General features: G+C 50.2%; 4 protein-coding genes across 8 annotated transcripts in view; 1 reads left to right on the top strand and 3 right to left on the bottom strand.

The window, feature by feature from the left end:
* Positions 1 to 6,343: 6,343 nt before the first annotated feature.
* LOC131565395 (hemoglobin subunit alpha-A) lies at positions 6,344 to 7,272 on the bottom strand. Its single transcript, XM_058816265.1, has 3 exons — positions 7,013 to 7,272; positions 6,673 to 6,877; positions 6,344 to 6,571 (listed from the first exon to the last, which is right to left on the bottom strand). Exons 1-3 carry the CDS (start codon positions 7,105 to 7,107, stop codon positions 6,443 to 6,445), a joined length of 429 nt encoding a protein of 142 aa, XP_058672248.1. The 5' UTR covers positions 7,108 to 7,272; the 3' UTR covers positions 6,344 to 6,442.
* Positions 7,273 to 9,391: 2,119 nt separating this feature from the next.
* LOC131565397 (hemoglobin subunit alpha-D) lies at positions 9,392 to 10,362 on the bottom strand. The gene is made up of 3 exons (XM_058816267.1): positions 10,128 to 10,362; positions 9,810 to 10,014; positions 9,392 to 9,575 (listed from the first exon to the last, which is right to left on the bottom strand). The coding sequence occupies exons 1-3, from the start codon at positions 10,217 to 10,219 to the stop codon at positions 9,447 to 9,449; spliced, it is 426 nt and encodes a 141-aa protein (XP_058672250.1). The 5' UTR covers positions 10,220 to 10,362; the 3' UTR covers positions 9,392 to 9,446.
* Positions 10,363 to 12,865: 2,503 nt separating this feature from the next.
* LOC131565396 (hemoglobin subunit pi) lies at positions 12,866 to 15,022 on the bottom strand. The gene is made up of 3 exons (XM_058816266.1): positions 14,791 to 15,022; positions 13,657 to 13,861; positions 12,866 to 13,087 (listed from the first exon to the last, which is right to left on the bottom strand). The coding sequence occupies exons 1-3, from the start codon at positions 14,883 to 14,885 to the stop codon at positions 12,959 to 12,961; spliced, it is 429 nt and encodes a 142-aa protein (XP_058672249.1). The 5' UTR covers positions 14,886 to 15,022; the 3' UTR covers positions 12,866 to 12,958.
* A 6,125-nt stretch (positions 15,023 to 21,147) lies between these two features.
* The window catches only part of NPRL3 (NPR3 like, GATOR1 complex subunit), a 42,367-nt gene continuing 36,743 nt past the window's right edge, over positions 21,148 to 26,771 (top strand). For 2 of the 5 annotated variants that reach the window (XM_058816256.1, XM_058816259.1), the window contains exons 1-2: positions 21,148 to 21,313; positions 22,721 to 22,790. In XM_058816256.1, coding sequence (XP_058672239.1) covers positions 21,196 to 21,313; positions 22,721 to 22,790 — 188 coding nt within the window. In that variant the 5' untranslated portion in view covers positions 21,148 to 21,195. The remainder of the gene's footprint in view (positions 21,314 to 22,720; positions 22,791 to 26,771) is intronic. The other 3 variants (XM_058816255.1, XM_058816257.1, XM_058816261.1) reach the window with 3 other exon arrangements.

Here is a 26,771-nt window from a genome sequence, read left to right on the forward strand (position 1 = left end):
GGGTCTCCTTTGGCTGCAGGGCTGGAGCTGAAGCTGGAGAAGCTGAAGCTTCCTCCACCTGCCCACTCAGTGCATCACAAAGACCTGCAGCCAGGCAGGAGGAACAGCTGCAGTGGCATCTGCCCCATCCTGTGTGGCACCAGGATTCAGAAAATCACTCAGGGAGTTCTGTCAGTGCTGCAGCCTCAGGGACCGTGGCTGTGCTGGGGCCAGGGCTTCTGTCTGAGTCAGTGACACTCTGGAAGTGGTGTCGGTGTCCCTGTGATGGTCAGGGCTCACCACTTCTGCTTCCTGCTCTGTGCTCCATGAGTCCTGAACACAGAGCCCTTCACATCAGGAACTCAGACAAAAGAGGAAGACTCTGTTCTGGAGAGTGTGTTTCCTACAGTGTTTCAAACAGGCCTGTGGAGAAGTCTGGATTAGATACTGGAAGTATCCCTCTTTGAGGCAACAACCTGGGAAAATAAATAATGGTGGCCTGTGCAAATTGGATTTATGGAGCTTTAACAGTGCTGACCCATGAATTTTGATAAATACATTTCTACTATTAATAAAGGCACTGAGCTGCTCAGCTATTGAGGGATGTCTAAAAGCTTTCTGGATGAGCAGCTGCAATGCACATTTTGCTGTATTGCTTTCCATAAATCCATAGCTGGGATCCTCCTGGCCATGTGCAAAGGTCTCTGGAGAGCACAGAGCTGGCACAGTCTGCTCCCCTCTCTCTGTTTGATCCTAGTGCAAGGAATAAAAAAAGTGTCACTGACTGGAAAACTCTGTTTTAAGTATTTTCAGCTAGATCTTCATTGAATTGTGTCCACCCAACAGCTTGACTTGAAGTCACTGTGACAGGGGAAGGAAGAGAATAATGAGTAATGTACTCCAGGATTAGGGACCAAAACTCTGCTGTTGGAGTTGCAGAGTTTCAGCTTTAGACAGAAAAGTCAAATGATGCTCCATCACTGCAGGAGGCTGCTGAAAGGATATTTGATGTACTCTGTGGAACTTTGCTATGTGCAGCTCTCAGTGTTACTCACAAAAGGAAAAACAGAAGGTCAATCCTTTCAGTGCAGATAAAGAGGGTGACCTGGATAGGGAAATGTGATCTAAAACAGGGGAGGCTGAACTTAAACTGGCAATTACAGCTCAGGAAAAAGATGCTGGAGTCCTCACTGATGGTTTGCCAAAATTGTAGCCTTGATGTGCAGATTAAAAGAAAAATACAGTGGTGTCATCAGGAAGGGTTTGGGCTTGCAAAATAACAAAGAGAACATCTCCTGCCTGTTGTGTAACAGCTTGGTGCACCCACATCTGTGCAGGTCTGGCCTCTGCTCATGGAATCCTATAATCATGGCATAATTTGGGTTGGAATGGACTTTTAAAGGTTGCCTAGTTCATCCCCTCTGCCATGGACAGGGATGGCTTGCACTAGGTCAGGTTGCTCAGAGCCCCATCCAACCCTGGTATTGAAAGTTTCCAGGGATGGGGCATCCCAACATCTCTGAGTAACCTCTGCCAATGTATTACCACCTCCACTGTGAAAACTTCTTCTTTACATCTAATCTAAATCAAACCTCTTTGTTTGAAACCATCACCTCTTGTGCTATGGCAACAGGACAACTTAGGATGTGAGAACATTGTGGATTTACAGCCCTAAGCAGGACAACTGAGATCAAGGGGATGGGGTAGCTGCAATACAAAGGGTTCTTTTTCTCTGGAGAGCAAAACATGCCAGCCCTACAAAATCATAAAGAGAATGTGGACCTGGTGCTTGATGAGAGTTAGAGGCCATTGATCAGTCTGGTGGATTGATTTAAAATGGATAAAAAGGACTTTATTTGGAGCAGGTGGGAGAATGAATTTCTGGAACTCACTGCCACAGGAGGCTGTGGAAACAAATAGGATCAGCAGGTTTATAAAAGGTAGAGCAGATTCATGAGCAGCAGCAGGCCAACAGGCAGATGCTGAAGGTAAGAGGCAGGAATGTAGCCTCTGGAATTGCTATTACTGCTTGTGTGGGAGCTGGAGGAACACAACCAAAGCTGGGCCCTCCCCAGATGGCATCTCCTGCTGCTGAAAAATGCAGAAAAACAACACAAGGAGAGAGGAAGCACTGATGTCACCAGCAGAGCACTGCCTGCATCTCAGCTCCAAGCAAAATCAGATCTCCCAGGTGGTTGCTGTGTGGTAGGAAGACAGAGCAACCAGCAGGAAGAAAGATTTTGCATTTCTATTCAATTTCCATCTCTGTAGTGAAAATCTAATCAATGCTTATTTTCTGTCTTCCACCACTTTTCCTTTTACCACTGGCAAAACAGCCAGTGGAGGAGGTGGGAGGATTCCAGAAAGTTTGAATTAAAGTATATTTCAATCATTCCTTATTTTCAGACTGCTTGCCTGAGGAAAAAAAATCCCCTCTACCTCAAAAACTGATGGAAGCCACCTCCAAACATTCAATATCTCTGGGAAAAGACGGAGGGGGTAATGGGGTCACAGGGACAAGACCTTAGTGTCTCTTATTGTTAGCAGAGTAAATAAAAGGAGGAAACCTAGGAACTACAAACCAGTTGGGTTCAAGTAAAAAAAAAACAACAACAAAACAAACAGTGGGACTTTTAATCAAAGAAAGAGATGAGTAATAGTCATGGCCTTTGCCAAGAATGAATCCTTTCAGATGAGTCTGTTTTCCTTCCGTGACAGATTCCAGTTCTTTGTTTACCATTATTATTTACTGTTCTGTCATCAATAACTTGTTTTGTAGTGGAGAACATCCTTATTAAGTTCTCAGATGTTCCTGAGCTGGAGAGGCTGCCAGCACTGGCATAAAATTCAAAAGGATTCAGACAAATCAGGGAAGAAAAATCTTTTTTCAGCAGGAAAAATCTGACATTTAGGAAAGACTGGCTGTCCAAACACACAGCAAAGAAGCAGAAGACCTATTGGCTGCACCACTCATAGGTTACACTATTGCCATATTGAATTCCAATATGGGATGCATAAAGAACAGTCTGTAAAACACAGTCTGTAAATAATAAGAACAGTCTGTAAAACACATGATGTTTTCCCTCCTCATTCCAGCAAGAGGATCTCTCAACTGGTCTCCTAAGATCAGCTTCCAGCGAGGAATTAATTCTCTATCTTCCCACTGCTTGTTTTCTAGATTCCCCTTGCCACTGGGAAGATAGAAAATCCATGGGAAATTCCCGTTAAACTCCCCATGGATGCTTGGCCTCCTCCAGGAGTGTGTGTTTCTGTGTCCTCTCCAGGACACACTCCTTAGGGACACGACTATAGCCAACATAATAAGGTTAGAATCCAACTATCTGGACAACGCTGTTTGCAGCCCCACAAGAGCCTGGTGGAAGTCCTGTGGTGGGGTAAGTCATTATCATCAAGCTCATTTCCTGATGTTGTTGACTCCTCTTTCAATAAAAATGAGCTCTGAGATGCCACTTGCCTTGGTGTCACCGCAGAACAGAACACTGGGGGTGTCTTTGAACCCTGGGTGCTTTGTCCATCAAGAATAAATGAGAGCTGAGGAAGGCCTGCAGAGAGTGGAGACATCAAACCAGACATGACCTGGAGATACTTATTCTCTTTCTTCTGCTGAAGCTGCCTGGTGTGATTCAGCTTCCTGAGCGCTGCCATGCCTGGATCTGAGGGCTTTGTGCCCAAATCCTCCTCCTCAGCATCACCTGGGGCTGTTTCTGTGGCCATGCAGGAGTTGCCTCCAGCTCTCTCCTCAGCCCTGGAGCTGCAGCAATGCCAGCTGCAAAACCAGCCTGGGCCAGCACCAGGTAAATATTTGACCTGCTGTGCTCCACAGCTTGGCTGCTGTGTGGCTGATGGGTCCTGAGGCAGCTGGGCAGGGATGCAGCTCAGGGAGTGTCAGGACCCAGGACATCCCTCTGGCTGTCCTGAGCAGCCCAGACCCCTGCCAGGGGGCTCAGAGACCCTGGCACAGAGCCCAAAGTGCCCCTGTGGGTTTGATTATGACCCATGGAGCAAGTTACCAACCTTGTGTGAAGGTCTGCAGGCCACAACAGTTCAAGTAGAACATTAGTGAAGTTATCATGGGGTGGAAAAGTAGATTTTAGGGTTTTTGGTGTGGAGATTCAGGAGGCAAGATGGAGGGATTGTGGCATGTCCAGCCTTTCTCCTTCTTCTTCTTGGCCTCCATCTTCTGCTGTGATGTTGGCACAGGTTGGTTTAGAGTAGAAGCTCACTGTCTAACATAGGTGACAGGTATTGGAAAGTAATTGTAAACATTGTATATGTAGTTTTTAGTATAAACACATAATACCGCCCCGGGGCAGGCAGAGTGCCTCTGGCTGTTGTGCTGAGTGGACCTCGGCTGGACAGGAGAAAATTTTTTATAGGTAAGATACAACAAACAACTCTGAGACTGAGAAATGAAGAGCTCTGACTCCTTCTTCAAGCGCCAGGCTGGGAAAAGAGACTTTGGAACTTTTCTCGGGGTCACTCTGAGCAGCTAGAGACCCCGACAAGGGAGTGCCAAGCTGTGGTCAGCGTGTCTGTCCCACGGGGCTGGCTGTGTCACACAGCCACGGCCACCAAGGGATGCCCAGTGAGGGGACCCCAGTGCTCTGAGCCAGAGCAGGGGGCTCGGGGCTGGAACTCTCAGCAGGGCTGATGGGGAGGGGTCCTGCGCCCACCCCCGAGCTGGCACCAGTGTCCCCAAAGCCCTGGGGCTGGCTGGAAGCCCTGCTGCTCCCAGCCCTGCTGCTCCCAGCCCTCTGCCTGGCCCCGATAAAGCACCACGGCTGGAGGTCCCCATCTTGTGGCAGCAGGGACAAACGGCTGGGACAACACGAGCCCGGCGGTTCTCTGGCCAGGCAGAGCCCTGGCAAAGTGCTGCAGAGGCAGGACACTGCCAGTGCCACTCAACGTGTCCTGCTTGAGGGCACAGCACGGCTCGGGAGCAGTCAGAAGCTGAAGCAAGCTGGGAACAGCTCTCACCCCTCACATACACATTGTCCCCACACTGCTCTTACACCTTCTCTCCTGTACCCACCATGCTGGGGACCGTGAGGACCCTCAGTGGCTGGGTTTGGAGGAGTCCAAGTCCGTGCTGGATTTGATGCTGGCCCTTCCCAATGCTTTCCACAGCAGTTCACACCTCCTTGCACACCTGCGTGCCCTGAGTTCCCACCATATCCTGGTTCTCCATGAGATCCCCAGGACGTTGTGCCTACAGCTCTGCCTGGGCGATGTTCCTGGCTGGAAGGGTGGAACCTGCTCCAACACCTGCTCCATAAAGGTGGATCAGATTGGCCAGTGATGCCCTGACTGGCTTTCTCCTCCGTTCCTCACTGTGCCCAGGAACAGAGGGTGTGTGGGCTCATGACATCTGTGGTGCTTTGCAGAAGAGACTCTGAAGGGCCTCCTCCTCTCTTTGGAGTTTCTCCTGTCTCTGTGCATTCACTGACAGCGTCTGGAGGCCATGGGATTATGGAAGAGGCCATCCTTGCCAGTGCCAAGATCAGAGGAGCCTGTGGCAACCTGTCCTGGCTTTGTGAGCCACCCTGGGGCTTCCTTGATCCTTCCCCTCCTCACTGAGGACCTCCCAGCCCTTACCCAGCACCTGGCAGCTTGTAGCCTCCTGGGACTATCTGCTTTCCAGTCTCCCACCACACCCACAGCTGGAGGAGAGCCCACACGTTCCTTTATCAGCCCCCACCACGGCCACCCTGCTGTGGGGTGTGATAAGGGCTGGGGGGTGCAGACAGCAGCACAACCCCTGGGCTCCTTTTTGTGGAGCCCTTACACTGCCTCACACTGCTGGATCTGGACTGAGCCCCATCTGCTCCCCTTGCAGCTCCCCAGGGCCCCTCCACAGTGACACCCAGCAATGGGCCATTTGGAGGAGGCAGAAGAAGACCCAGTGTGCTGGGTGTGCAAGGAAAGATGTCCTGGCACAGGGAGCTCCTCAGGCTATTCGCACTCTGCTACCAGGCAGAGGGTCACTGGTGCCAGGAGCCCCTGTACTCCTGCGTAGATCTTCAGGAGGAGATGTCCTCTAGCTCTGTCCTGAACAAGGGTGCACGGGGCTGGTGGTGCAAGAGGGGATCCCAGTGTGGAATTCTGGGGGGACCCCCAGATCCATGAGTCTCTCCTCTGCACTGGTGCCCAGAAATGCTCTGTTTCCTACCATGGCAGCAAGGCAGAGTCTTGCCCAAATTCTTCCTCCTCTCAGGGACAGCAAAACCAGAGCCCTTTTCCTCCATGCACCCACCTGATGGGGAGACCTCCAGTCCAGACCCCCAGAGCACATCCCTCCCGCTCCCTTCCCGCGGGCAGAGCGCACAGAGCAGGACACCGGGGCTGCAGCACAAATGCAAGAGATTTTATTTCAGAACATTTGGCTGCTGGCTGTCGGAGGGCTGGTGGGGTGTTGGCTCCAGCTCTGGCCACAGCACACGCCTTAACGGTACTTGGCAGTCAGCACGGTGCCCACGGCACACAGGAACTTGTCCAGGGAAGCGTGCACCTCTGGGGTCAGCAGACCGGGGTTGCGGGTGGCCACTGTCACCAGGAAGCACTGGCCCAGCAGCTGGAAGGGAAAACGATGTGGTGAGCAAGGGAAGGAGGGAAGGGAGTAGCCAGGGGGTGCGGGAGGGAAGCTGGGCTGGTCACCCCTCCCCAGAGACTCACTTTGAAGTTGACAGGGTCCACACGGAGTTTTTGGGCGTGGAGGTCGCTGAGCTTGGAGAGGGCACCAGCGAGGTCATCGATGTGGTTGACAGCTTCCACCAGGGCGCCCGCCACCTTCTTGCCGTGCCCCTTGACCTGGGCAGAGCCCTTTCCTAGGTCGAAGTGGGGGAAGTAGGTCTTGGTGGCGGGGTAGGTGGCGAACATCCTGCAGAACAGAGGGGTTCAGAGACAGCTGAGACAGGGACAGGGTGGCAAAGGATGGGGACAAGAGGGGGCAGATGCGAGGGAGTCGGGGCTGGAGACGAGAGACAGAGGGTCACACAGGGGACACCCACGATACCTCTCCAGGGCATCGGCGCCATATTCGTCGGCCTGGCCGCCGATTTTGGCGAAAACGCCCTTGACGTTGGTCTTGTCTGCGGCGGACAGCACCATGGTGTCACCTCCGAGTCGGCAGCGCCAGCACGGGTGTCCCCGCTGCCCGCCGCCGCCCTTATATGCGGTGCTGGGGCTCCGCCCGGCCCGGGGCTGCTGGAGCCCGGCCAGGAGGGGCCGCCCTGCCCTGCCCTGCCCCGCCCCGCTCCGCTCCGCTCTGCCGGGCACCGGCACCGGCACCGGCACCAGCCCCGACTGGCATCGGCACCGGCACCGGCACCGGCACCGGCACCGGCACCGGCGGGCGGCTCTGCCTCGGGGTGCCGGCTCGGGGTTAAGGTCAGGGCTTGTCCCAGAGCGGGTGGGTGGTCTCTGCCCCGCGGACACATTTAGAGTTAGGCTTGGAGTTAGGATGCGGTTGTAGTGCCCAGGCTGCCATGGGTTGTGGTTAGGGTCTGCACTGGCACCAGCGAAGGAGCCCGTGTGTGTCCCTTGGTATGGGACTGGCACAGCCTGGATGTGTTCTGGCCAGGTGTTGGCACAGCAGCGTGGGGGAGTCTGTGCCCCACACCCCCACACAGCCCCGTGTGCACCTGCATGCACAGCCTGACCATCCACCAGCCTGAACACACCCCCCGAGCTGCCCCAGGACACACAGAGCACCATGTGCACCTGCATGCACAGCCTGACCATCCACCAGCCTGCACACACGCCCCGAGCTGCCCCAGGACACACACTGCCCCTCCACGCACTGCCAGCTGCCACCTGCACGTCCTTGTGCTGTCCCTGCTCAGCCCTCTGCCATCCAACACACCCAACACAACCAGCACGGCTGCCCCACTGCACTCCCTGCTCTGGTTCCTCAGCACACCCCACACCCGTGTACCCCACACCACCCCACAGTGTGTGTCCTCTGCAGCCCCTGCTCCCTGAGCCACTGTCAGGCCAGCAGAGCCCGGAGCTGCCCTGCCCCAGCCCCCTGTCATGCACTGTGAGTGCTGGCCCTGCTGCTCTGGAGCCATGGGATCAGCACTGGGCACTGCTGCAAGAGCTTTGGGAAGATACCAGGGATCACTGATGTCTGTGGTGAGCCCTGAGTGCTCCACATGATGAGGAGTGTAACAAGGGCAAGGAAGATGAGGGTGGTGAGGAAGGCAGGGAGGGTGAGGGGGTTCGCAGAGCTCGCAGTGGGTTCGGCAGGTGGCGCAGACCAGCAGTGACAGCTCACACCCGTGTTTCCTCCGCGGCTGAGGTTCTTATCATTTGTGTTTGGGGCAGATTAGCTCGGTCTGGCACTGCTTCAGAGTGGGGAGGGAGGGCAGGGGGGGCTGATTTTCTGGGAAACAGCAGCAGCAGCAGCAGGGCACTGTCTGCTGCATGTGTGTGCATGGGGAGAGCTGCCAAGGCAGCAGAGCCCTTCAGACCGGTGGCACAAAAACAAACGTGTGCAAATGCACATGAGCCCACTGGGATGTGGACTGGGATGTGTTTGGAGTGCTGCGGGTTCACCTGCAGGTGCTGCTGTGTTCAGAGACTGCCTGTTTGTGAGCAGGCAGGGTCCCTGCATGCCCCCACCTGCCTCCTGCCCACACCTGGATGCTCAGGCACCTCTCTCCTGCAGGATCTTATCTCTTCCTTCTGGTGTCACAGCACAGAGCAAACCCAGGGCTAATTTAGTATCTCGTAGCCCTTCACCAGTGATCACTGATTCTTTTAAAATTCAGGCTCCAAAATCCTGAAACCAGTGTTCCTATACTGGACTGCAGCTTTGCCCATCCCACTCCTACCCCGCCCAGGTCCCAGGGGACGAGCAGACACCTGAGGCAGGTGTGGAGGTTCTTCCCTGGCACTTGACTGGGATTTGTGGTTCAGGAGCTTGAGTCCCAGAACACTCTTTGTGCTTAATGGTCTGCGGTGGACTTTTTTCACTCCATGAATTCTCAGATTGCTTCTGGAGCTCATGCAAGCACTTAGCTCCTGTAGCACTCCTAATAAAGCCTTAAAAAGCCATCTTGATAGATAGAGACAGGCAGGATTTATCCTACACCCCCCAGCAATCCTTCAGGGGAATGCAAGGATCACATTTGTCTCGGTGCAGGCTTTGCCCTGCTCCCTGGAGAATTGCAGGCAAAGCTTCACTCCCTGGGTGCTGCCATCAGCTGCATCCCGTGCTGGGGAGGGCTGGAAGCCAGTAGGGCCCTGGGGACACCCAGGGAGCCCAGGGCTGGTGCTGCCCTTCCCGTACCTCATCCATCACACCTGCAGCCCCCTCCCTCCAGCAAGAACACTCCAGCCCAACCCAGCCCAGCCCAGCCCCCGGCCCCGGCACAAACGGAGGCGTTGCTGCAGCAAAAGAATATTTTTTTTTTTATTGATGGTACACAGGCACGGCTGACAGCTTATCTGTACTTCTCAGCCAGCACGCTGGCCACGGCCGACATGAACTTGTCGACGGCAGAGTGCACCTCGGGGCTGTAGTCCTTACCCAGGCGGGTAGCCAGCGCCACCTGCAAGCACTGCGACAGGAACTGCAAGGAAAAACGGGGCTTAGCACCAATGTCCCCATCCCTGTCCCACACCCGTGTCCACCCTCCCGCATCCCCTGCCCTCCCTCCCCTGTCTTTCATCCGCCAGCTCCCATCCCGATCCCTGTGCCCCATTCCCTGTCCCTCAGTCCCCATTCCGCATCCCCTGCTTCCTGTCCCCCCATTCTGATCCCTGTCCCCATTCCCCATTCCCCATCTCCCATTCCCCCTGCCTGCCTTGAAGTTGACGGGGTCCACACGCAGGTTGTAGGCGTGCAGGTTGCTGAGCTCAGACAGAGCCTGGCTGAGGTTGTCTATGTTCTTGATGGCAGTGCTCAGGGCAGCCACCACCTTCTTGCCATGGCCACGGACCTGGTCAGAGCCCGGGGACAGGTCGAAGTGGGGGAAGTAGGTCTTGGTCGGGGGGTAGGAGCAGAACATCCTGGCAGAGTGGGACAGTCAGTGGTGCTGATCCCAGCTGGCCCCACCACTCCGGCCCCTCTGTGGGGCTCCCACCCTCTTGTCCCCTGTCCCATGGGGTCCCCAGGTCTGTACCTCGTCAGGGCCTCGGCTCCGATTTCCTCCTCGGCGCCGCCCAGCTTGCCCCACATCTGCTGGATCAGCTTCTTGTCCTCGGCGGTCAGCATGGTGGCGGCTGCAGGAGTGGCCAGGGATTGGTGGCAGCAGCACTGCAGGGACGCCTTTTATAGCTGCTGGCACCTCCACCCAGCCTTATCTTATCACACTGAGGGGCGGGGGGATGGCCAGGCCCTGGGAGCGGCTGCAGCACTGCCTGGGGGGCCCCAGATGCCTCAGGGGGGCCCGACCCTAAGGAGGCCCCTGGGGGCCCCAGTGGCCTGTCCTGCCCCACTGCACCAGCCCAACACCACAATGGGGCAGGGGGCAGCACCTTACCAGGCTGCCTTGTGGACAGCAGCAGCCCCAGGCGTGTCCCAGGGGTGCCACAGCCTTGTCCACCCTGGCTGGCATGTCCTCAATGTTGTTAGTGTGATCCATTATTCTCCATGGATGGGCCGGGGTCCTCCTTGGCTCTGTGGGTGTTGGGGTAGGTCCCACAAGTGTCCCATGTCCCCTCCAGACTTTGGCACATCCAGCCCCTCTCTGCCCCAAGAGCCCCATGGTCTCTGAGTAGGGGCCATGGACAGGCCTTCCCAGAGAATCCAGGTAGGGAACAGCCTTCTCTTTGGGTTCACAGTCTTCCCAAAGTCCATCCTGTGATGCTTGTCATTCTTGGACTCCTTCCCACCCCAATGTGTGCTCCTGACTCTCCCCATAAATGCTGGGAAATTCCTCAGACCCCATGGTGTCTGGTCATACAATAACAGAATGTTAGAATAATCAAATTATTCATGTTGGAAAAGGTGTCTAGGATCCTTGAGCCCAACCATTCCCCAAGGCCAGCCCTAAACCAGGTCCCCAGGAGCCACATCTACACATCTGCTAAATCCCTCCAGGGACAGGGACTCCACCACTGCCCTGGACAGCCTGTGCCAGTGCCTGAAAAGGCTTCCAGTGGAGAAATTTTTCCTAATATCCAACCTAAGCCTCTCCTGGCACAACCTGAGGCCATTTCCTCTGACTCTCACACCCTTCTGTCAGCCTCTGCAGGAAGGAGTTGGTGCAAACACAGGGTAAGGGACACACCAGATGCTGACCTAGCACATAAGTCATGGATTTAAACCTCCAGGTTACCTGACACCAGTGGATACAGAATGCTTTAAAAGCTGCTGTGGTGACATTTAGATGTTTGGAGCCATTTGATGGCCTGAGAGCTTCCACATCATGTCACCCTGGTTTTTTCTAAGCCTTCTGATGTTGACATTCTTGTAGTGAACTTTCTCACACACTTTCTGTAAATAACTCATTGTTTTGCATTTCTTTATGCAAGAGGAGAGAGTTGATGGACTGTTGGTTCGTCCAGTGTCATTGGAGAGGTGGCACTGTCACCCTCCAATCCGCTGTCACTTTTGTAGAACTATAAATATTGGAGTCAGAAAATAAACTTCCCTTTTTTCCTTCACCTTGAGAACGGTGGTGAGCTTGTGTTCTTTCATGTCCTATAGTGACAACATCACATTTCTCCCCCATGCACAAACACAGTCCCTAAATCCCAGGGATGAGATGAGGATGGCCACGTGCAGTGCTGGCTCAGGGTGGCCATCAGAGCAGGCTGAAGGCTTTGCCCCCACTGTTTCATGCCACAAGTCTCTGAGGCAGGAGCTGACATGGTCCTGTGCTTCAGGTTTTTGGCCAGACTGCCCCAGTAAAAGGCTGATGTTCCAGATTTTGTGTGAGCAGCATTTGCACAGCATCAAGCCTGTCCCTGCTTCTCACTCTGCCTCCACCCAGGGAATAGATTTTGAGGTGCTGGGAGAGGACACAGCCAGGCAGATAGGCCCAACTAATCAAAGAGTTATTTCATACCATATAACACCCTGCTCAGCAATCAAAGGGAAAAGAAGGGGTCTGAGGGAGTTTTAGGGGGGTTATTTATGGTTTTTGCTCATGAACTGGCTGAACAACAGCCTACCTGTGGGATGTGGTGAGTGCCTTTGCATCCCCTGTTTTGTTTTATTCCCTGTGCTTCCACTTAGTCTTCACTTACTAAACAATTATTTCTGTGTGTTTATTTGATCTTGACCCCCAATTTTTATTGCTTTTATCTTCCTTTGCCCTTCACCTCCTCCCACTGAGGTGAGTGGGCAGCTGGGGTGCAGTGGCTGCACAGTGGGGTTATCCCACAGAAGAAACACATCAGATACCACACCCCTACTCCACGGAGAGAGGCACAAGGAGAGGACAATGCCCTGCATTGCAATGCAGGTTTGTTCCAACAGGCTGGGATGGGTTTTGGATGGGTCCTAGCAGGGTAAAGACTTTGCTGGTCAGTCTGGAGACAGACTGTGATGGATATACCTTGGTGAGCAGCTGCAGTCACAGGGCTTCAGCCCATTCTGGGCTTCTGCTCAATGTTATGTTGCTCCCACTGAATGTTTATGTTATGTTATGTTATGTTATGTTATGTTATGTTATGTTTGTTATATGTTATGTTATCCCCACTGAATTGGCACATGAATGTTCATTAGTATATGAATTAGTACATGAGTTTATAAAGTTTAATATTCCCCCTCTATATTTTGTATACATTTCAGAACACCCCTGCCTGAACAGTCAGGTGTGGGCACAACATACTGAGAAGAAAGCACAGAGACCATAGCTCACATTTGAATTATTTATTGGGTTTTGCAGATGACTGAGCCCCTGCAGCAGGGATTTAAAGAGCTGCTGAGGAAGGGGTGATATCCCAGAGCCTGGCAGCAGGGCTGGGCTGTGGATGGGCCTCCCTCACCCTCTGTTGAGGTGATTTATCTGTACTTTTCTGTCAGAACAGAGGAAATATTGGACAGGAACTTGTCCCACGCAGCATGAACTTCTGGGGTGAAGTCACTGGGGTAGTGGGCAGCCACGGAGCACAGGATACAGTGGGAAAGCAGCTGTAAGGGAAAGCAGCATGAAATCCATCACAGTGAGTGCCAGGTATCAGTGTAGGGGTCTGCAATGGACCTTGGGCCCAGTGTGCCTGGGGATGACAGCTACATGTCCCAACCAGGCAGTGCTGCTGCCTGAGATGGGAGTGAAGAAGCACAGTTGTCTTTTTTATAGGGCAAAAGGCACTGCTTGATCCCCCTCCCTCTCCCATGTGTCCTTTCCTTCCTCAAGTGCAACAAAGTGGGACTGCTTATAATTTATCAAAACTTTGTTCAAGACAGGTGATGTAGCTTGATGTGTGAAGCAGATTCATGAATTACAGCAAAACCAGCAAATTTGAGTCTGCCTAACACAAACCACAGGAGCTCCCTCAGGAGTTCTTTCCCTGCACTGGGCCAGAACTTCTATTAAAAGACTCAATCTCAGGTTAAAAATCATATGAGAAACCAGCGCAGTCAGGGATCAAGCTGCCCTTAGCCCACATGACCTGTGGTCTGTAATTTTGTGATGGCAGGACCACCTTTGTGATGGCAGGGCCACCTTTCCACCCCTGAAAGCCTCTGTGCTCACTCACCTTGAAGTTCACGGGGTCCACCCTGAGGATGTAAGCGTGCAGCTCGCTGAGCTTGGCCAAAGCCTTGCGGATGTCATCGATGTTCTTCACGGCCTCTCCGATGGCACTCATCACCTTGGAGCCATGGCCACGGAGCTGAGCTGAGCCCTGGCTCAGATCAAAGTGAGGGAAGTAGGTTTTTGTCGGGGGGTAGCTGAAGAAAAGCCTGGAGGAGAACATGAGGAACAGGGTCAGCAGAAAAATGGTAAGAGGTGGTAAAACCTCAGAACAAGTGCAGTGTGAACCTTCTGCAGCACATGCAGATGAGACAGCAGGTTTATCTGTATGTACTAGAGAAGAATTAAGTGTTAAAGCTTGTTAAAAACTTAATGTAGTTATATGTTTGGTTTTGTTTGGTTTTGTTTTAATAAATAAAAGTCGCAGCTTGTCACCAAATTTCCTGTATTATATTATAACGAAGTTTCCAGGACCTTCAAACAAAAATGACAAAACAAGAATTTATATGAATGGTACTCAGAATCCTGAAAGGAGGATCACAGTACTTTATACTGAGCTGTAAAGAGCATTTCAATCACTTTCAATAACATAAAAATGTCTGATAATTTCCAGACCCTTTTATGCCATCCTGTTTAATTGGTATGGACTTTGAATTACTGTGCCATGCTTCATGCAGGGGGTCCAGCTGTCTTGTTTCCTAACAGTTTGTTACCTAACAACTGGAACAATGAAAACTGAGTGAATTTAGTGGACAGCTATTCTCTTAATGCATAAAAACTGTAAGAGAAAGTGCATCACTTGTACAATAAACCACTTCAAGTTTATCCCCTAACAGGGATAATGGTGTTTAGGACACCGAGTATGAATGGCTTTGAATTCCTCACCAGTGCTTCTGGCTATGAATTCTTCTGTATGGCTATAAAGAAAAAATAAACCTATTAAATTGTTAAAAAATAATGGTTTACTGCCAGATTGTGAAGCATTTAATAGCACAGATATAACTCCTGAAGATTACACATCAAACAGCACAACTCTTCATCAAGTCTCCCTGGTCCCAGCGTGCTCTCACTCTCCCAGGTTCTACATGAGATGCATCCCAACAGCAAAGCCCTCCTTGGGGGCCTGCTGGGGCCTTACCTCTCCAGTGATTCTGCCCCAATGGCATCAGCCTGGGTGGCCACCTTGGCCCAGATGGTGACCACGGCGGCTTTCTCGGCTTGGGTCAGTGTCATTGTGCAGGAGCTGCTGGCTCTGTCCCCTTGCAGTGACCGCTCAGAGCAGGTTTGGAGTCACCCCCTGGCAGCCCTGGTTATAAAGGGGAAGGGGGAGAGGGCCTTGGTGCCTGTCCACACTCATTGGTCACTCCAGAGGCCCACTGTGGACTGGGGGACACTTATCTCCCGAGAAGGAATGGCTACCCTGGCAAGGGTCAGCACGCTGTCCTCCTTGCCTGCTGGCCTTATCAGCTTCTTGCTTCTTAACTTAGAGGCTGTGTGGTCCAAAGAAATTGTCTGGACACGTATTGATACATGAGCAGAGAGATAATGCTGCAAAATTCCATTGATGAAGCTTTAGGAGACATGTCTAAGCTGAGGAGCGTGTGGGCTCCAGCACACTGAGGAGCCTGGAGAGAAATCTGCATTTCCCCCCTTGGGTCACAGATGTGAACACAAGACTCTGGGCCTTGCTGACCCAGCCACTTCCAGCATATGCGCAATATTTCACATAAAATGCTTTGTAGGTAGTGGTAGGGACAGGCTAGGAGATCTGTAGTGCAGCTCAGAGGAGAAATGAAATCCTGAATTTTAAGAGTAAGTGCAGATTTTGCCATTTGCTTCAGGACTTTGCCAGTCTCTGGCCAAGAATTAGGGATCACTTTACAATTGCTGCCTGTGGTAATACTGGTAGTAAGGACTTTGGGTACAGGAATAGAGAGTTTGTGAAATTGAGTATCGTGCTGGGAAAAAGTGTGTGTGTGAGAAAGCTCAATCAGATTTCTTTCTTTTTTTTATAATCCTCAAACTGCACATCTTTGATTTCTAATGGTGCGATCTTACTGTTAGTTGTTCCCTCACTATAGGACATGGAATACTATGACATGGACATGCTGCTCTTTTCAAGGTAAAAGAGAGTTTTTAAATTTTAACTCTAATATTTATAGATTTCTAAAAGTGACAGTGGATTGGAGGGTGGCAGTGCCACCTCTCCAATGACACTGGATATACAGTTTATCAAATTTCTTCTTTTCTATAAAAGAATGTAAAACAATAAGTTATTTACATAAAGTGTGTGAGAAAGTTTGTTACATACAAGAATGTAAACATCAGAAAGCTTAGAAAAATCTTAAAAAATCAGGGTGATAGTGCCATGCACTGTAGAATAGTCCTCAGCACTCCAGTCAGTGCTGGCTGTGTTGTGCTGTGTGCTGGACATGCACAAGAGCTGCTGGTCCCACAGCAGATGGCTGGTACCATCAGGGCACAGGTCCTGGCTGGGTGAAGGACCAAACAAGCAAAACAAAGACCAGCACAGGTCTGTAATCACAGATAAGTGGGCAAAGTGTCAAAGAAATACCCTACTGGACATGGTTGCTGCAGAACCTCTGGGAGTAAATATCCTGCCAGCACATAAAGCAGAGGTAAATCTCTTCGCCACGCTGATAAACGACAGCAGCCTCAGACATCAGACAGCACTGAGAGCTGGCAGCTGTGCAAAGAGCACTGCCTGGTGCAGAGGAGTCAGATAATGCTCTCTGCCCAAGCAGCCCTGCAGCCTTGTGTGGAGAAGGTTGGTGTGTCTCAGGCAGAGATGTGTCTGCATTTCACAGCAGCACTACCCCCTGCCACAGAGGGTGTTCCCAGCCATGCCAAAGGGAAAGCCCTTCCAGGGAATAATGATCTCTGGGTGGTGCATGGACTGGGGCATGCCCAGCCTATGGTTACCTGTACCAGAGCACAGGTGTCACACAGGAGCGTGCCCTGGAGCCCCTCAGGAGCCACAGGGAGCTGTGCTGTGCTGCTGGAAAGGTGCTGGGTTTGAGGTGGCACCCCTGTGTGTGTGCGTATGGCAGGGATCTCTTCTGTGCTGTCACATAGGCAGAGGTCTCTCCTCTCTGGGTAGACTCCATAGCCTGGAGGAGTTGATCCATACTCTACAGACACCACTTTCCTGGGCTGTGCCTCTGCCACTGCATCCTGGGCTCAGGTGGGAATGAACCAGTGCTAGGGTCAGAACCAGGGATGGGGTCAGACAGCAACTTCTGTATCCTCTGGTGTCCCCACTTTGCTGGGGAAGTGGCACTTGCAGAAGGACTCTGACCTGCTTCTCTGCATGCCATCTGTCACACAAATTAGAATAAACCTTGGGCTTTCCCAAAAGGCAGGCACAAAGCACTTGGGGCCTCTGAGCCTGCAAGCCTGGCTGGGTTTGGGAATCTTGAATTATCATCCTCTCCATGGAGGCCAACAATTCCTCTGGGATTTAATTTCAGATTGTGTTCAGTGCCACAGCTCCTCCTCAGTCCTGACCACGGGCTGGGTAATTCACTCACTTTAAGAGGGGATATGAAAGCAGACTCATCTGAGACACAAGGAAGACAATTGTTTTACCACAGAGAATATAATCAGAGGGCTCTTTGTATACCTTCCCTTTGACAGTGCCATACACATCCCCTGAAAACCCAGAGCTCACTCTGGCTACAGAGGTGCAGAGCAGTGCAATCTCCAGTTCAAAGTGCCACTGGCAGAGCCAAAGCAAGGAAAACATGGCATTTAAGTTTATACAACTTAAATGGATGGCAGTACCAAGAGAGGCTGTATTCATCATCCCTTGCTACACACATTTCCAAACCCTGCAGTTTTCCCATAGAAAATTTACTTTGAAAATATAGATGCTGTTGTGAAATATCAATTTGCATAATGTTTTTGTCTCCTCCCCAAAGTGCTGCCTCTTATGTGTCGTGTTCATGGCAGTGCTCCAAGCTCTCCTCAGTGAGAGTGCTTTTAATCAGGGTTTACTCAACCAAGCTGTGACCCAGATAAACACAGGGATAAGGCACAGACCATGAGGATTCCTTCCTATTCTGTGTAACCTGGGCATTGCTTCTCTGTGACTGCAGGATTAAGGTTTGTGTGCACACAGAGTGATGTCTGCACAGGAGGATTCATCATCACTGAAATCATTATGGAGTTTCAATTATTTTTCTGAGAGTTACTCCTGCACTATCTCAAATGCCAGAGCAGCCAAAATGTGACAGTGGTTTGCTAGAAGGAGCTCATTGCTCACTCAGGATCAGGACTGTGCTGGGGATTGTTGTGGGAACAAGCCTGGTGGGAGAAGTCTACTCCTCAACACAACGTGACATGGAAAATGACCTGGCTTTGCATGGACCTCTCAGCCAAATTCCTCATTCCAGTGCTCCAGCTACCCATGAGGTAGAGGGACAAGAGAGTCCTGGCCTCAGGAATACAAAGAGCTGGACACGATGATTGCTGCTGTTCCTCTGCCACAGGGCCAGTAGAAAAGACATTTCTTCTGGGAACATGGGGAAAGCTCATGGGATTCCCTCATGGAGAAACCCCACCAAACCTGCCTTCCTCTCTTGCTGCTGCTTCTCATGATGATCCACAGCTCCACTGCAGAATGTCAACCTTTGGGCTGGTCATGAATCTTTGTCAGAAAATCACCAAAGGGGATTTTTAAAAAAAAAAATTATTGTAGGTCCTTTTTAATCCAAAATCTGTTCCAAAAGCCGGCTACCAGAATTTCTCATTTTAAACAGCAGAAGCAAGAAACAGACCTGTTAGCTAATTGTAAAAGTGGGATTCTAATTTCCAACAGCCCTGATTGTAAATCCAGTTGAGTGGCACCATTGTGAGATCAGGGATAACTTTCCCCATGGGCCTGTATTATCCACAGGAATTGCCTTCCCCTCAAGGAGAATGCTGTGGATAAGGGGGGGACATATAACTGCTCTAACTCTGGAATATTTGAGGCATATATATTTTGAAAGTCTGGAAAGTGGAGTCTAAATCCTGGCTTTACTCTTTAATTTCCTACCACGGCTTGAAGAACTTGCAATCATTGCTTTAAACGACAAGGCTAACTACAATTAAATGTCCAAGAGCTGGGAATGACAGATAGGCCTATAATTTATTATTTGAGAAAGTGAAATTATATTTTGAAGGAGGCACAGTGAAATTTTAAGATGACAGCCCAGTGCTGGTGTACAAGGAGTGCTCTGCTGTGATAACACGACTGGTCTTTAATCACCCCAGGACAACTCTCTCCCCTCAGCATTGCCTTCTCTTGCTCAATTGTTATCACTGGCCTTGTGCAGAATGGCCCTGCAGATTATACCCTGCTGGGGCTGCTCATCTTCAGCCACCCACCTCTGTTCTGTGTCCCTGGGGGGACTGCAGAGCAAAACCCAGAGTGGGGATAGCTCAGAGTGTCCAAGCATCTAAGTAATGCAATGAAATACAGAAGAATTTGCATAAAACCCCAGGGCATCCTCAAATATAATTGCTGATAACTTCTGATCTTGCTTAAACACACAAAAAAAAAATGAAGGCACCAAGACTGCTGCCAGGGGAGTAATGTCACCCTTCCTAATGCAGAGGCAGGATGAAAGCACAGGAACCATGAGGCAGGGTGTGTCAGAGCTGTGAACATGAGCAACAAGCCCAAGGCAGCCTTTCCATGAGCATGGGGAGCCCACAGGTCTCACTTCCACAGCTGCCCCCCTGCAGGCACCCTGGTGTCACAGAATCATTAGGGCTGGAAAAGCCCTCTGCAATCATTCATCTGCAATATTGGCATGCTGGATTTGGCAGCTCTGATGGAAGGAATCTACTGCCAGATGGTGGAAGAATGGAGAGGGACTGGAAGGGAAGACAGAGGGATTCTCCACCTGCAAATCCACCCTCAGTGGCACCCAGGCCACATTCAGCTCTTGCATCCCATCTTTTGTCCATGGCAAACCCAGGAGAGGTCATCAGTTCCTCTCCCATTAGGGGACAAAGCATCCATGGCCTCATTCCAACCCACAAAAAATTCACTCTGTTCTCACAATTAATTTACCCTTCTGCTCAATGTGCAGCACATGTGTAATTAGCTTCAGAAAGGCAGAAATGTTATTTCAAAAAACTGTTTGAAATGTCCCAAAGAGGCATTGCAGCAGGTTTTACCCAGTGTTCCTTTATTTCCATTCGCACTCTAATTACCCATGAGCGTCCTTATTTAATACTGTTTTATAGAGCTCTTCTTTTCTTCCCTGTTGCTACTAGAAAATTGCTGATGTAGAAAAAAAAAAGAGGGAAAGAGTCATGAGAAGAGTCATGGCAGACTGAGTGCACTTTGAGAAATCCCTATTCACACACACACTACAAGGTGTTAGGTTAAACTAGCACTGTCAAGCCCACCACTAAACCATGTCCCAAAGTGTCACATCCACACGTTTTTTGAAGACTTCCAGGGGTTGTGATTCCACCACTGCCCTGGGCAGTTCCACTCTTCCATGAGGATGATAACCTGGGTGGGTGTGCATGTAGGGGAGATGATGAGCCCTCAGTGCTCTTTGTTACCAGCTCTCAGGAAAGTTCTGGAGTTCACTGAACTGTCTGAAAGCCCACAAATGACCCAAAGTGGCCAAGTAACAGCATTGGGTGCTCCAGGATCCAGTGGGCCCTGTGGAGGGATCCAGGGCTGGGGCCACCATGCGCTGTTTGGGTACAGGGCTGAACTGGGGGTGCTGGGCCATGTTGGGGCCTCTGGGCCATTCTGGGGGTGCTGGGCCATGTTGGGGCCACTGGGCTGAGCTGGGAGGTGCTGGCTGCAGGCGTGTGAAGCACTGGAATGAACTGGGAGTGCGTGGAACAGGGAGTGGTGTCCATGGGACACTGGGGTGATTGAGAGAAAGTAAGCATCAGGTGATGGTCAGAACTGGGGGGACTGGGCTGTACTGGGAACAGGAACAGGGCTGTGTGTGAGGTGCTGGTCTGAAATGGGAGCACTGGGCTGTACTGGGAACAAGCTGTGGGGCCGTGAGATGCTGGACAGAACTGGGGCAACTTGCGTATATTGGTGATGGGGTTGTGTGTGAGATGCTGGTCTGAACTGGAGGCACTGGGCTGTACTGGGGATGAGGCTGTAGTGAAGTGCTGGCCTGAACTGGGAGCACTGGGCTGTACTGGGGATGGGGCTGTGTGTGAGGTGCTGGTCTGAACTGGGGGCACTGGGCTGTACTGGGAATGAGCCGTTGGGCCATGAAATGCTGGTCAGAATTGGGGGCACTGGGCTGCACTGGACACAGGCCGTGGGGCGCAGGACCCGAGCAGAGGCGGCCCCGGTACAGCTGCCCCCGAACAGAGCCCCTCCGGGCAGAGCCAGCCCCGGGCACAGCCGCCCCCGGGCAGAGCCACCCCCGGCAGAGCCGTCCCGGCCGCACCGTCCCGCCGGTGCCCGTAGCGGCGGCCGCACCGTGTGCCGGCGGAAGCGGAAGGCGCCGCGGCCGGGCCCTTCCTGCGGGAAGGCCGAGCCGGCATGGGCGAGAGCACCAGCCCCATCAGCGTGATCCTGGTGAGCTCGGGCAGCCGCGGCAACAAGCTGCTGTTCCGCTTCCCGTTCCAGCGCGGCGCCGAGCACCCCGCCGCGCAGGACAGTAAGTGCCGCCGCCGGGAGCTGCGGCTGCCCCCGCCCGCAGCAGCCTCTGCCGGGGCCTCGCATCCTCCCCTGGGGGGCCGGTACCCCACACGGACCCCTCACACCGCCCGTGGGGGCCCCTCACATCCTTCACATTGTCCATGGGGGCCTGGCACCCCTCACCTGGCACTCCGCACCACTCACACTGTCTGTATGTATCTGTCATCCCACCCAGACACCCCTCACACTGTCTGTGTGCACCTGTCATCCCCCCTTACACTCTGTGGGTACCTGCCATCCCCCCCAGATACCCCTCACACTGCCTGTGTTTCTGTCATCCCCTACACACCCCTCACACTGTCTGTGGGTACCTGTCATCCCCCCCTCACACTCTCTGGGTACCTGTCATCCCCCCCACAGCCCTCACACTCTCTGTGGGTACCTGGCTCCCCTCACTCCCCCTCTCCATGAGGACCTGCCACCCCTCACAGCTCCCCATGGGACTCTGCATCTCTCAGCCCTTGCCCTGCAGTGCCCTCACTCCCACCAGGTGCCCTGGGACCCTCTCATCCATCAACTGAACCACATTAGTGCCAGGTGTCACTGTCTGCCTGGTACTTTACCTTCTGCCCCTGGGCCAGGTGAATCCTGTGGGGTTTGGGAGCTGCAGGGGAAGGAGGAGGCAGGATGAAAAGGAAGGCACTGATTTAGAAGAAATGATTCAGTAAACACTACAAGCTTTAATCAGTAATGGGTAGGAATTAAAAAATTTTACTCTGTAGTCTTGTGCTGGAGGAGGTTTAATTTCTCCTGGAAAAGAGGAGCATGGAATTATTCAGGTGCCAGCACTGCTTGCACCTCTTACTTTGAGGCACGTGATTTGGGACAGTGCCTGTGTCTGGACTGGGACCAGTATCAGAGCAGGGCCTAAAGGTGCTGTGGGGTGATGGAGCTGTGTGATTTGGGTGGTGTGCTGGTGGCTGGGTGTCAGGAGAAGTTTAACTCCTCTGCTTAGGTTGTGAGTCAGTTTATGAAGAGAGATTCATCTCTAATTCCCTTTCCACTTTTATAGGTGAAATATGAAAAGTTGTTTATTTTGCTGATTGTTTCCCTGCCACCCCTCCTCCTGCTTTTTGTTGATAAAGGATTTCCCTTCCTATGACTTTGGGAGCATTGTAATTGTCCCAAAACCTGAGCAATAAGGAGGGAAATGGCATTGGTCAGACTTTTACTTTTCACTCTTGCACTACAAGCTGTTACCTGCGTCAGTTTCTGTGTATGTTTCACTTTCTCCTCTTCATCCCCTGAATGATAAAAATTTTCCATTTTTTTTAATGTTCTTTTGAGTGAGAATAGAAAGACATACATACACACACACATTAAGCAGATTTTTCCTGGGTAAATTTATCTTTATTCTTTGCTTCAGACAAACCAAGGAGTCGATATGCTGTGAATAGCTCTGGTGACACCACAGAAGATCAAGATGGGGACTCCAGGTAGGAGGGAAAACATTTCTTCTGCCTAAGAGGTTGAAATGGAGGAGAGACAGCCTCCTGCTCTCTTGCCTCCTAGTTCCTAGGCACATTCTCTTGGACTCTGTAGAAGACAACCTGGCAAAAAATGCTTTAATATCAAGTTATGAGCATCTTAGTGCTTAGTAAAGAGGATTGTCTCAGCAGGGAATGCTGCTGAATCTCTTGTTTCCTGGGCAAGATCAGCTATTCTTGCTTGTTAGAAGGGCAATATTGCCCTTTCAAAACTAGGAGTATTAATCCTCTGGCAAAATCCCACTTTCCTTTACCTGCCTACTCCTAACTGGATATATTTTTGAGTTGCCTCAACTTCTTCCCTAGCTCATGTAATGTTCTATTGGAATTGCTGTGCACTAATGAATAACTAATTTTGTTTCTCCAGACAGAGCTGCTGTTGTGTCAGTGGAATGACACAGTGGCTCAAAAGGAAACTGACACTTGAAAAGAGTTTTTTAAGTACAGGAAATCAGAGGGTAACAAATGCACTGAAAATAGGCAGTGTGGTGCTCAGCGTGTGTGTATTTATGGATGGACCCTCTAATTAGTTTTGCTGAACATTTGAAATCTGCTGCATAGTTCTAAATTTATCACTACTAGATAGGAGAGAAATCTGGGAGAGAAAAAGTCTTTTTGTCTGTTGGCCCATAGTTCACTTGCAGATCTTTTTTCTGATATGTATTTTAATTTCCAGTATTAATAAAAAAGAGGTATTTGCTGCTCTTCTCTTTTATAAGGGTACTAAAGAAGTAATCATCACTTTGTAACTGTAAGATTGTTGTTAACTTTATGGCAGAGAATGGTTTAGCTGAAATTAAAGTCACCCACATGACTGTAAACATCCATCAGTTAATTTCATTTTCCAGGACTGGGATCTTATGAAAACACATTTTGCTTGAGATAATTTGTATCTCTTGCCATTCTGATGCCTTTGAAACCTTCAAACACAACCTTTGGCCGTGTGTCCAGTGAGTGCAGCATGGACAGGGCACAGCTGCAGAGGGAGCAAACCATATGTATGTTGGGGAACTGGTGACTGGCCTTTCAGGCTGGGCTGTGGGCAGCAGGAGAGCTCAGTGTTCAAACCCCTGGCTCTAGAGGTTCCCTAGGCAGATTAAGAAGGTGTTGGAATGATACCAACTTCTGTCTGACACTGATTCTTGTTGCCTCTGCTGTTTTGGCAGGTTGGACAAAGCCCTTAATGTGTGGCTGTGTTTATTGTATGTTGCCTGTGTTGCTGAGTTGGTGTGAGACAATGTGTGGTTACTGCAGTGATGTAGGAAAAGCTTTTATCATTTCAAATTATGGTCAGGTGAGAAAACTGCTGGTGTTTCCTGAAACAAATTTTTAAATTGAATGTGCTGGCATGTAACCTACACTAAACAAATATTTAGATTGTTTCATTGTAGTGATGTCCAGAACACTGGGCATGAAAGTTCATGCTTAATCTCCTGGTCAGGTACTTGTTACTAGTAAAAGATTTTTTTTCAGATCTGTCTGTATCTCCCATGCATATGAAAAGGGAAATAGAAGAGCAGCAGCATTTCTGTCGCTCTGAAAGTTTATTTCCACACTGCTAGTTCTGCTTATATGGCTGGGCATCTGCTTTCTGAAATTCAAAATCCCTTTCAAAATTGTGTTTGTTTCCAGTTTGATTACTGAAAGCTTTTTCCCAGCAGCAGTGCAATCATCACTCTTAAGTCCCCTGCATCCCAACAGCTGATGTAGCAGTTAAATATGTCCTCTTCAGTGGTCCCTGATAGCAGAACATGCTCATGCTCTTTATATACTGAGTGCTGGTAATTTAAATTAGACAAGAGGAGCTTTGTTGGCAAAGTTTGTATTTCGCTGACTGATGAGGTGGGAAAAATATGCAAGTTTTAAGTACGCAGATGCTTCTTCCAGCAGAAGACAAAAAGGCATCTTCAAAACTGTGCAATGGATTGCTCCAACTTTGATTTGTATCAGGCAGTTTTAGGAGTAACAGAGGTTGGTGCCTTGGGACAGAAGAGATTCCAAGGGGAGAGTGAAGGCAGAAAAGTGCAGATCCCCTGGAGGGAGGGAGATGCACCTGCTTTGTAAGCTGGGAAAGGAAAGGAGTTTAACCTTCCTATGCCACAGAACCAATATCATAATTGATTTTTTTCCTCACCAACATTATGAATTTTTGCTTCAGTTTGTGTGTTTCCATTGAAGATCAGGTTGTGGGGACCAGGAATGGAGCAACTGGTTTTGTGAGAGCCATTCCTTCAGTGGCAGCTCCATCCCTGTAAGATCCTTCTGCAGTGCAGAGTTCCCTTCCTGGACACTCAGTGCACATGGAGAGAGTTCATCATCATGAAGTCCAGTCTGTTTTCTGATGATTTTCTGTCTGAAATTGTCCACAATAAAAGTAATTTGTGAAGTGTTTTTGTATTATTTTTGGAAGACTTCATTGAGTTAGAGTTGGAAGAAGGTTGTTTTCAATCCCTGCATGACAGGAGCTCCCATGGGTGGTTTTGGTGGCACACAGTGAGGCTGTGGAATGGGCAGACTGCTAGGTTGAGTTGGTGGTGTATGGCAAGTTTGATAATGTTGTAGGGTTGGGCTTTTCCCACTGCATGCTCAGTACAAAGGTTATTTCAGATTTATCTTGTAGCTGCAATAGTTCCTAAGAGGCTCGGAGTCATCCTTTTTTATATTGGATGCCTGTCTTTAATTTATTAGTAATCTAGTACCAATTGTGTCCTAGGGAAGATTTACTGTTGCCTTTTCCCCATAGCTATTGGAACCCAGATCAATTACTTTGGAACTGACCTTTCTTAATGCTCTCAGGAGGGACAAAATCAGATCAGTTTAGGTGCCTTAACTCCATTTCCATGTAGCATATTTGTACAGATAATTGGATTTCTTTTAGCCTCCAGGCACAATTTCCTGGTCATTGTTATGCTTTTTGGTTTTTTTTATAGACAATGGCAGCTTATTCCTGATAATCCTTCCCCAGGTTCCTGGGGTGTGTTTGCTTGTATTCATTTCTGCTCAATGGGGCTGTGTTTGGGTCTTCAGAGTACATATTTTATTTCCTGCTGAAAGCAAGTTGAGCAGCAAAAGTGTTTGAGGTGTGTTGATGGTGGCCACGCAACAAAAAGGTATTCAGAAGGCTGTCACTGTCAAAACAAATTGCTTGTCAAGTGTCTCTCTTTGTTGGCTTCTTCTCAGCCTTTCATCATTTGCACTTTTCAAAAACATCCTTCAGTTTCTGAGTGTTTTACCAGGAATACACCCCCTCCCAATGTTTATGGAGATGCCTGCCAGTCTTCTTTCTTTCCCCTGAAAAAAGATGAGGCAATTACTCCTTTAAAGCCATAACATAATGCTATGTTAAATTGGTTTGAAATAGTTTTTTTGGTAGTTTTTCTGAAGGTGGTATAGCCAGCAGGCAAATATTCTAATGAGGAGGCACATATAGTAACATATGTTACAGCAGACTTTGCATTTTTAGTAGCAGAACTCACTAACTGAAGGACTTTTAGCAAATTTAGCAAATGCTTCTGTTATAAAAACCCCTAAGTTCCTGACAAACAAGGGTTTGAATGTCCCTTTCTAACAAACAGTAGTTCTCCTGTGATAACATTTGTTTCCTCTGTCCCTCTTTCACTGGACTCCAGTGTTGTTCCTTGTATTTGTTCTGAAAGGCTTCCTTTCTGTAAGCCTGTGCTTTTCCATTCATGCACCCATTCCTTGAGACACCCTTCCTGTAATGTCACCCCATTGTGTAGTTTGTCACTTGGGCTCTCCAGGTTCTCTTTTCATCATCACTGGCAGAAATCTGTGTTTTGTATTAAGTAATTGTTGGAGGTTTTCAGTTTGCCTCCCTTTTCTCCTGTGGGTTAGTAGAAAGCTTTTATCAGATTAATTTTTCAGTACATTTATGAAGTTGTTTTATGAAACAAGTCCTTTTTAATCTTA

This window comes from Ammospiza caudacuta, chromosome 17, assembly GCF_027887145.1.
Source record: "Ammospiza caudacuta isolate bAmmCau1 chromosome 17, bAmmCau1.pri, whole genome shotgun sequence".
In the NCBI taxonomy this organism is placed as follows: domain Eukaryota; kingdom Metazoa; phylum Chordata; class Aves; order Passeriformes; family Passerellidae; genus Ammospiza; species Ammospiza caudacuta.